At 34.2% G+C, this 11,035-nt stretch overlaps 2 protein-coding genes and 1 long non-coding RNA gene across 4 annotated transcripts; 1 reads left to right on the top strand and 2 right to left on the bottom strand.

Annotated features, from left to right (window-relative positions):
* Positions 1-185: 185 nt before the first annotated feature.
* Positions 186-2,518, bottom strand: LOC116185468. The gene is made up of 2 exons (XR_004150319.1): positions 1,388-2,518; positions 186-458 (listed from the first exon to the last, which is right to left on the bottom strand). It is a non-coding gene; the product is annotated as an uncharacterized LOC116185468 (long non-coding RNA).
* Positions 2,519-4,483: 1,965 nt separating this feature from the next.
* Positions 4,484-6,956, top strand: LOC102680847. Its single transcript, XM_006614548.2, has 3 exons — positions 4,484-4,663; positions 4,978-5,139; positions 5,215-6,956. The coding sequence occupies exons 1-3, from the start codon at positions 4,597-4,599 to the stop codon at positions 5,442-5,444; spliced, it is 459 nt and encodes a 152-aa protein (XP_006614611.1). The 5' UTR covers positions 4,484-4,596; the 3' UTR covers positions 5,445-6,956.
* On the bottom strand, positions 6,147-10,274 carry LOC102680981. Of its 2 annotated transcripts, XR_421597.2 has the most exons (6): positions 9,827-10,274; positions 8,856-9,161; positions 7,826-8,386; positions 7,368-7,704; positions 6,988-7,288; positions 6,147-6,675 (listed from the first exon to the last, which is right to left on the bottom strand). XR_421597.2 is itself a non-coding variant. In XM_006614550.2 (5 exons), exons 2-5 carry the CDS (start codon positions 9,060-9,062, stop codon positions 7,164-7,166), a joined length of 1,230 nt encoding a protein of 409 aa, XP_006614613.1. In that variant the 5' UTR covers positions 9,063-9,161; positions 9,823-10,259; the 3' UTR covers positions 7,110-7,163. The 2 variants fall into 2 exon arrangements, 1 of the variants encoding a protein (XP_006614613.1); XM_006614550.2 differs by lacking the exon at positions 6,147-6,675 and having other exon boundaries at positions 7,110-7,288; positions 9,823-10,259.
* Between the last annotated feature and the right edge of the window lie 761 nt (positions 10,275-11,035).

Genomic DNA, 11,035 nt, shown 5'->3' with positions numbered 1-11,035 from the left:
CCGGTGCTCCTGTCGCGGATGCATCGCTTCATGATCGCAACGTGCCCCTTTCTCGTCCCTCCGTCGACGCTTTCGTCCTCTCGTTCCCTCTCTGTTTCACGCACTCCCTATCCTCCCTCCCTCCTTCTCCACCGCCCTCCTTTTCCTTCCCGCGCCTTCACCACCTCTTCTTTCCTCTTTTTTCCTCCTCCTGGAGGAGAAGGTGCGCGCGCGATTCTACGTGCGTGAACTCGCGAGTCCGCGCGCGGCTCTATAAATACGTCCGCGACTCCACGCGAAGAATCTCAAACGAGCTCGCCATAAAACACCATGAGTAGAAGAACACGAGGAGGGGTTAAACTCTTCTTCTGTCTCTCTCTCTCTCTCTCTCTCTCGTAGATGCTATTGGATCGATCCCATCGATCAAAAGCGACCACTCAAAGCTTCCGAGATTTCTGCTCTCGTTTCTGTTGCCGATCCTGAAACCATCGATCAAGGAAAAGAAGCGTGTTATTAGCGTTTTTCCGGATGCTTGAGGCCGCCAGCTAACTCGCTTTTGCTTTGTTAATTTCGCGTAATACCCTGTAACGAGTTGATGGAAGGCTCGAAGCTTCTGGCTAACGTTTCTTACGTTTCTCTTACAGGAGGAAAATTAGTATGGATTTTGCGATGGAATTTGATATTTTGTTAAAAGAAGAAGTTGTTCGAATCGTTGAGATACCGTGGAACTTAAGGGCTACAATTAAAATGGAGAAAAATGTTCAGTCGCGCAATCAGTTTCCAGTTCCCTGTTAATTGTACCAATGAACTATTGGCTCGTAGTAAATTATTATTTACTCAATAAAAACGTATACTTACTATATATATATGATTCTTTTCATAATCATTTTAAAAATTAGATATATCGTGCAATATCGAAAACAAAAGTCTCAATTCAGTCGTTCATTCTAAATAATCTATTTATGCCTTAAGAGAATACGAATGGAAATTAATAATCAGCAAATAAGTTGATTTGTGAGCTTTAACGGTGGAAAGAACTTGACGAGTCATTGAATCGATGGTCTCGACCGGAAATAGCCGAGTGTGTAGGATTACAGTAGGAGGATCTCGCGAGAAAGAGCGTACGTGTGGGATACAGGTGGCGAGGCACGTTCCTCGGGCGAAAAGACACCAGGATATTACGGGCCCCGATGCAAAATAGCGGTGTACACATTACGATTCTTTATGTAACGCGAAAGTGGATACCATTCACGGCATATGTTTCTCCTATTTCATCGAAGAATCGAAAAAGGTGTTCTGGTCACGAAACCGTTCAACGTTCGATTACTCTTATCGAATTACTCGACGCGTAACAAAAGCAAATCTGATAGAATTCCGCGATACAACACGAGGAGGAATATACACTTACCTTATCCGACATGTCCATGTTGCCAAGATACATCGGATTCAATCGATCGAATGCTTCATCGGAACGGGATATTGATTATCGATCTTCTGCACCGACATCGTCCATTATCTTTAAGCTTTTGGGAAAAAAAAGCTTCTTCTTCGAGGTAAGATTATTAAACGATAACGAACGATAATGTCCTTAACGGTTAGAGATAAATGTCCTTGTGGACAGATCGCTCAGAGGAAGCGGATCACACCGCTTCGACTTCGATCAACGTCTGGAACCTCTCAGCAGGATTACAAGCGACCCAACGACTCGTTCTCCAGCTGGTAAAATTGTTCAAGTTGAAATACAGCAAACCAACGGCGTGCCAACGGCCGATATTTTTAGTTCTCCTTCCCTCCACCATCTATCTTCAAGTTTGGGTTTCCTGGTCGTTTTAGACGCACTGTCGAGACGGCGTGGTTCTTTCCGATCCAACGAATAAGTTGTTGGCTATTCGTTGTGTGTACTTAAAATTTTTTAATATTTTTAATCGCACTCTGTAATTCTTTCAAATTCTCCTTAATCACAAGAGTAGCTAATTCTTTGACTTGAAAACTCGAAAGAATTGACATACTCTTCCATCCACTTCTTCAAAAATCGATTCCTTTTTTTTTCAAAATCACTCTTATCACACACACGAATGCTTTTGCTAATTGATTCTCTTTGTGAAACTCTTTCGTCGATATATTGTTAACGAACATGAAATGAAAACTCGATCGTGAACGAGCGAAAAGACACTAGCATGCTGGAGCTTCTCGAGCACACGCACGTGGCTCCAAGCCGACTGACGAGATACACGCGCGAGGAAGTATCAACAGAGGTTGAGAGGAGTGGCTACCAAGCGAAGCGGAAGTGGAGGGTGATTCTGCGGGAGCAGACAGTGGTGGGGTAGATCTCTGATAGGGGATATTCTTGGTGAATCCTTCGTGGACGAAGAAGACCACGTTCAGGGGACACGATATGGATACACGAGTCGCCGAAGATGGACATTGGAAAAGGGTTACGTTTGTCTCTAATAAGGACAACGTTCGTCGTCATCATCCATAAACGATGATGATGAAAGTGACTTTTTTTTGTTTTTCTCAACGTCGAATAAATGTCGTTACCAATTTAGGTTAATGTTTTAGAATTACTTGAGAGGAAAGATCGAAAGGTTACGACTGTAGAATGTATTTAAATGTTTCTTTATAGAACTGTAGACATAATCGAAGGATATAGGTCGATCGTTACGTATCTCTTATGAAATGACGATAATACGAGACGAATATGGAAGCATAATGATGTTGCGGTTAAAAATAACTAGAATGATTCATTGACGATTGTAATTTTTAGATAAAAATATAGAAAAATATTGGAATGTATGTGTATCACTCGATTAATAATATTCTTTCATATCATTGAACGCTTAATAAACTAATGAACGTTTCTTCTCGTCAGGTAATGGGAGGATGTTGTTTGGAAATATCAATTTTGCGAAATATCAATCAAGAAGATGACTTTTAACGCAACCACGTAATTCGAAGATCCATTCTTTCAGCAGCGGGATGAGAAAGATAGGCCAGGGTCGTTTGGAAGATTCGGTTTAATGACACACATCGCACCGGTTTCCTAGCAGAGTATCTTTGCGGTTTGGCCACGCCCAAACCTTTGCGAAGATTACACGAAATTACCTGATTTTTAGGTAAAAAAGCCAATCTCGAGGAGAGAGTCTTGTCGGCTGATTTTATAGCAGAAATAAAGATCGTTTTTCTTCTTTGGACTGGCCTTGATAAAGAACACGAGCATTTTCTTATTTTATTTTTTTCGGAAACATCAACACCCGTGATGAAACATCGACCTATAAGGATTGATGGTCACAAAATTATACCATACGCGTTAACTTGAATATTTTACTGGTTCTTATCGTTTAATTGAAACAGCATCGTGCTCGGTGGAAGAATCGAATGGTTTCAGAATTAATTCCCACGCGAGCAATCGCGAAGACCCGTATCCTTTTAAAGTTAAAGAGACGGTGAATGTCGCAGGAACCTAAGGGACATCGGTGTATAAATCAACGTCTCAGTTAATAAGAGCGAGAGAGAAGGAAAGAGGTAGACAACGAAGAGACACAAACCGCAGACAGGAGAGTCGAGGCTCTCTCGGCTACTTATGCTAATGCCGGCAAATCAATTTATTTATATTTATTTATAGCATTCAAATGTTTTCCCAAGCTGTGTCTTGTTCTGTTGGTGGACCACCCGCAAAAGAGAATTGATTCTGTTGCGGATCACAAAATTTCGTATACTTTTATTTTACAGATGAGATAAAAATCGATATAATTTAATTGTCCAAGATTAGTAGTATTTTTTAAAATTATGATAATGAAAAAATGTATATTTATTTAACAAAAATTTAAAAAATTTCAGATATATTAAAAATCTAAAAATTTTTAACTTCTTGAAAATTTTTTTTCGAAGATTTAACAAATTTTCGAAAATTTGTCAATTAAAAGTTGAAAATTGATATAAATATTTTTCTATCTTTTCATAGTATTGTATCTATAATAGATCAATAACATTTGTCAAATCAAATCAAAAGATCGTATTATTGTTCAAGTACATAATGTGCATTTCAATTAATTGATATATTAATCGTTGTTTAACGATGCATTCTTTCATGCCTGGACTTGCAATTATTAAATTAAGACTGTATTCATTGAATGTCTCACATATCGGGCGCGGTCTCGATTCGAGACTTAGTCATGTGATCCGAAAGAAGACGAATTCGTACGAAATACTCAGTAGCGTATAAAATATGATATTCTAACATTAATTTATTTTATTTTTCATTAATATAATATTTATTATATTTCATGTGTAATATATGTTAAATATTTTGATCAGTCAAAATTTTTATGCGTTTATTATAATATAATTGTGCTAAATTTATTTTACGTATTATTTTAATTTTTAATAAAATTTATACAATTTATGAATTTAAAATTTAGTAAATTTTTTATTTTTTATTTAAAATTAAGTTATTAAACTCTTTTATTTCATATGAAATAGCAAAATTACTGTGACGCGACAACAGTGAGTTTAGTGGCGTGGTCACTCGTAGGCGTGGGTAGTTGGAGTAATTAAACGTTACGGTTTGTTGCGAGTGTGAAAGTTCTTATTAAGTGATCTCCAATTCCTGAAAGAATGGTCAAGGAAACAAATTTTTCTATTTTATTAGCAATATTATTCTTTTTTTGTTGCATTCAAGAAGGTAAATATTATTATTTAAAGTCGATCATTTAGTTTTATGATCTTAACCTCAAAATTGTCGTGAAATTTAAATATTGAAAATAATTTAATTTATTACACTACAAGAATAACAACTATATAAAATATTCAAATATTGTTTATAATATCTTATTATAACCAATTATAATAACATAATTATTTAGTATATATATATATAAAATAAATAAAAATATAGAAAAATATAGAAATATAAAAATATAGAAATATTTTATTATATGAAATAAATTTATCATTGTAAACAAATAGTAATTTAATTATTTTTATATATTTTTATAGGATTATCTATCAAATGCTGGGTATGCAGATCTGATTCAGATCCAAAATGTGCAGATCCATTTGATAATACTACTGTGCCTATAACTGATTGCAAACAAGAACCTGATTTAGAACATTTGCCAGGTGTGAGACCTACTATGTGTCGTAAAATTCGTCAAAAAGGTGTGTTAATAATTTTATGTAATAAGGTAAACTTTGAAATAATTTTTATAAGTTAAATTATATTTTTATTCTCAGTCAATGGTGTGTGGAGATATTTTCGTAGTTGTGCTTACATGGGGGAACCAGGAATTGGTGGCGATGAAAGATTTTGCCTTATGAGAACAGGAACATATAATATATTTATGGAATATTGTACATGTAACAGTAAAGATGGTTGTAATACAGCCTCATATAATCATGGAAGCATATTTGTTTCTATTATAGTGTTAGCAATTTCATTAAGATATGCACTTGTTTATACTTAACGTTTTTGACCAAAGATTACATTTTAGATCTAATTAGAGGATATATATTTGAACATATTTTTTTTATAATATAAACATTCATTTGTACTTACTAATGACATTCTTTTCGATAATATGATCTTCAGGGAAATAATATATATCACTTCAAACTATTGAAATTGACATTAGAAAAAATTGAAAAATCATTTCATATAATCAAGTAGCATTTTATAAGCATTTTGTGCCTTACGAGAGAGATAATAATGAACAAAATACTCTAAGGCAATTTTTAGATATCTTTTTATCTTTTCTCAGAATATTGTAATATTTTATAGAAATATATTTTTATTAATATAATATACATTTTAATATAAAAATATACGTTTGTATTATATTTACATTTTAGATTTTTTTAGTACAAAAAAATAAATATTATATTAATCAAATATATTGAATTTATATTAACATTTAGCATATATAGCAATATAAATAAGACTGTAAATTCCGTCCATTATTAAACCATTTAGTATTAGCATAAAACAATTGTGCTTTTGTATTTTTGTATTCATTTTCTGAAAACATGGTTAATTATTAAATGTCACAAAAATAAAATCATTGCCCGCATAATGCATCATTCCTTATACATTTTGTACATGTGTATGATAAAAAGAATTAAATAAAGATACATGGAAAATATTATGCGTAAAAAAAATAAAAATCATCCTTTATATAACAGGTGTATTAAAATATATTTCTGTTATACAAAAACATTATATTGTACATACAGATTTTTTGGTGTGATTGTATATTGATTCTAACAATATTTGTTGAATTATATAATTAATTTTTGTTACAAAATACATGTACAATTAATTACAATAATATAAATAGTTCTTAATAAACGTTACTTTAATATTTTTAATTATTTACGATATAATATGATCAAAGAAAATTATAATTGAAAAGATGAGCAAATACATATTGTTATTATCATTAAAAGTAACATCGAGTATTATTATAATATAAAATACTTTATTTTATACATGACGAAAAAAATACTTTCCATTGATTTAATGATCTATCTTAATGTAAAATTGAAGATCAATTTAGTAGTAAATAGAACAAAAGCGCTTTGTTACATCTGCATTATATCGTAACTTACTTAACAGCTAAAAATTACTTGGTCGCGATCTGGCACAAAAATTTACTTTCTTCTTTCAGAGATAACTTCTAACTCGGACTCTCTAATAACCTGGAATTTTATTTCAGCCTAAGGATTCTAGTTTTATCTATTCAAAACTGGCAGATACTAATTTATTGGACGGTTCTATTATTTTGATTCTTGGCAGAAATTTTTGCGATTTCTCTGCCTTGGAATCGAGGACGGTATAAAAGAATCAATACATTATGTATACATAAATGCGTATCATACAATAAAACAGATGCATAATTCTTGTACAACTTGTCTTCCATTAGAAAATGTCACAAGGAGAAGAAATAGATAAAAAATAATGGAAAACTAAGCAAAATAAATTTCGCAAGAGAAATAGCTTATAATATATACCTTTTGTATCCACAGATGTTTGCCTAAGTATTCTTTGGAACGGCACTATCGACCATGTGCTCAAATATTCATAATATTCGCACAGGTTGAAAGTAGGTTTATGGTCGAAGGAAAACTATGAGTAAAAGTCGAGCCAAGAATGCTCGATAAGTTTATTGATCTATTTTCTCTCATTCTCACTCGAATGACTGCCATTTCGTTATTTGTTGTCCTGATTTCGCTAAAGCCTGTTTCCATTGTTCGCCGTAAGTTCCTCCTACATCTGGTCCGATCACAAAATGACCAACAGTTGTTTTCTTTCCTAAAATGATAAGGTTCAAGATTAGTAAATAAATAATTCATAAAAATTTTTGCAATAAAATTCCACCAAGATGGTTCACCTAATTTATTCTTCGAGACGAATTTAACAACGAAGCTAACATCCTTCAATGCTCCCTGATACGGATTATCCGCAATCACTCTAGCCATTTCCGGCGAAAATTTCATCGACACACATGGCGCAAAACGATCGCTTTTCCAAAAATGAGTCACTCTACCGTCATCTACCACGGACATCTTAATATACATCTGTCCTTTCAAGGCTTCATGCTCGTGCATCGTTTGTAACGAGCATCTCAGACGATGCAGGGACAGTATCAGTTTTTCGCTACCCTCCTCTTTCTTATCGGCCTTTTCTTGGCACAGTGACAACTCGACTTGGCCTTTCTTATTTTCCTTCTGTAACAACAATGAAGATAATTAAAACTTATTAAAACTATAACCGGATTACATACTAACATTTATAATATCTAATAATAAATAAAAATTTTATGATATTTTAAAATTTCTGATGATTTACTCTTTCTTCAGCTCCAGAAATACCACTAGCAATCGGTCGCAATGGTCTCCACATATCTCCTGTCGATACGTCGCTTGGATGTTTAGCTTTGGGTGGCTTCGAAGTGAAGTTCTTCGGATCCAAGGAAATCGTTGTGGCGCCTACAGTTCGCCTCTTATCAAACAATTTTCTTTCTGGAGTTGCGGTTTCCACGGATTTATCGGTTCCCTTGCCGAAAAATTGACTGAGTAATTTGTTCTTCGTTGGCTCCTGATTCTCCGTGGAAGCACCTTGACCATCTTTTTTCTTGTTGCTCTTCTTAGGGGATTCTTTAGTGGGCGACGTTTTCTCTTTCTCGGATTCCTTCTTCTCAGTCGCTATTAATGGTTTATCCTCGAGAATCGCGTATAAAGTCGCGACGATAAATCTGGAACCGCTTATCTCCTCTTCGATCACTTTCGTTTTACCAAATTTCTGTTTTGTTTCTTTTCGCAAGTGAAACGTAAATTCCTCGTTCCATTGCGGCCACGACTCGTTTTTCGACGTTGTCTCGAACTTTTCCTTTCCTGGTATTAACTTCACCTGGAATAGAAACGATTTACTTTCCTTCCTGCACGAGTTTTTCTGTTAGATATAAAGAATAATGAAGCGAGCAGTAATTAATCCAATAATAAAAAATGATATAATTCGTGAAAATTATTCGTACAAAATTTATCAATATAATATTGATTCACAAATAATTTAGGAATCACGCACAATCCATTCACTTTGAAATTCCTTTCGAATTAATCGACAAATTCAAATGTAAGAAATACCAAATATATAAAAATAAAAATAATGCATAAAAATAATCTCAACTTCCATTTGACCATTGTAATTAATATATTTTAAATGCATCGTAAAGAGATAAGAAAACTCAGATTCCCATAAAGTGGTATTGTCTTGTAAGGTTCGTGAGTCAATAAAGACGAAGTGGGCGCGATGATTCCTTCGAGTTACGTAATGTTAGATAACAATTCAGAGAGATTATTAGTATCTAACCCATGACTACCTTGACTACGTAGCTGTTGACACGAGTAAAGCCGAAATTCTGCGGCAAGTGACGAGCACCAAGTACCGTCACGTGCAGAGCTTTCTCGTTGATCGAATGAACGATTTTAATGCCTACTTCCGGCTCCAGATTCACCGTGCGATCCAACGGAGTGGACACAGTCTTGAAACCAGTATCTATGAAACTCTTGATCCTCGCTAATGCCATGATTGTTTTTAATTCGTGGATATTCCCGATCAATTCTTATCTACTTATCGATCTTGAGCAGTGATAAATTCATCGACAGTGATTCTCGACTGGTATTCGCTGTAAACATAAAAAACGTTTCGTCTAAATTTTGTATAACCTCGTACACTATTTCTAGGTGTACTATTAATATGTGCAAGCTATAGTTACCCAGTTTGCCTATTAAAAGATATATTTTCAGATTAAATAGTATATCTGATCCGCATGAAAATCCCGTCCAAAATATTTCCTGCTCGTTATCCACCGTGTTTAAACGATAAATATAGCCAGCACAGATTTTTCCACTCGTCTCGCGACTGACACGAAATTCGCGTTAATAATCGAACTCGCGCCGGTGTTTACCGCGCTTCAGTGCAACGCTCTTTCGCGGCTATAGAGTGATAAGAACAACGGAAACGGTCGAGCTATGATCAACGTCAATGAGTAACGGTAAATTTCAAAGAGACTCTGCGATCAAGACTGCCTCTCGAACACAACGTTCATGCTCTGTTTTCTTAACGATCTTGATTATTCTTTATGAGCGAACAAATTTGATGATAACGGCAGGTGATTGTATCAGCTGTTTCCATCGACGGTGGTATAATCTTCTCGGATAAAGAAAAAATTCGCACAAATAGGTCTATCTAATGATCAAACTTTCTCCAGCCAAGAAAAATTGATCAAGTTACCGGGCGTTGTCACCTGTTCGTTCCCAAGAAAAACTCGCTTGGAAACAGCGTACCTACCATAACCGCAATGATTTTAACCGGGTATGCGGCGTGGATCGAGAAAAAAATGGTCGACTGGTCGATTTTTGATCTTTGTTGAAGCACTGAGTGGGGAATATTCACTAGTAATCGAGTCTACGGCATATATCCACTATATAAACTCTGATCACTGTTTCCATAACCACAAAGGTGAATAAACATAAACATATAGCGGGATAAATATTGCGTGTCTTTCACTGGTTATACACGATGTCGCCATGCGGCTCGATCTCCTCGAGTTTACTGCGCATCGCGCTTTAAGATGGAACGATGTAATCGAATATCGTAGAAATTTTTCGTTGGAACGTAGATGGACATGCGTTTATTTAGAATCGAAAGATTTTTATACGTAGAATTGTCAACTTTAAACTTCGAACGACGCGCTACCGTGGTATGCGGCCCGCGCTCTCGCGTGGGTTCGCTTTATAAGGGGGCAAACGGGCTCTGCAGGGACGGGTATAGTGAAGGCGTTGTTTAAGGGGCACCGATAATGCGATGAGAGATTTGATTTCATAAAATATCGATTTTGATGGAAAATTGATTTAAATTATGAATGAAAAAGAAATTTTAAATTGATAATATAATATATTAAATATAAAAATTGGTAGAACGGATTTATAATTTTCATTATTGAATAGAATATATCATTATTTACAATGTAATTTACAATATAACATATTATTATTAATTCCCTTACTTTTTTAAAATTATATATTGTGTTTAACATTATAATTCAAATTAGATTAATTTTTATTATAAATTTTATTATAATAATATTTATAATAAAAAAATATTATATTTATTATACAATGTTTAACATAATTGATATAATAGAAAAAAATGAATTTATTAATTGGTTACAAGTATTTGTCATAAAGTATTTTTACATCAAAACAAAGTTTAATACTTATTTATGTTTCAGATTTGGAATTATTTTTGATTAATTTTATAAATATTATTTACAAGCATTAATTGTTTTAGAAAAATTTGGAACAGGATAAGGTTTGTAAAAGTAAAAGTACGTCACTGTCGCAAAAACTGGCCAGTCGTTCTGAAGACACACACCACTTGTACACTTCATCGTACAATCTTTATAGACTCTAGTTGGTTCCTGACGCCTGTTGCGCACACAAGGTCGCGCATTCATGTGCATGTAAATGTGTATGACTATGTTTCTGCACGTATACG

The sequence above is a fragment of the Apis dorsata genome, unplaced genomic scaffold (assembly GCF_000469605.1).
Source record: "Apis dorsata unplaced genomic scaffold, Apis dorsata 1.3 scaffold_189, whole genome shotgun sequence".
NCBI lineage: Eukaryota > Metazoa > Arthropoda > Insecta > Hymenoptera > Apidae > Apis > Apis dorsata.
The sequence above is the reverse complement of the archived record's forward strand: the minus strand, read 5'-3'. Positions and strand labels throughout refer to the sequence as shown.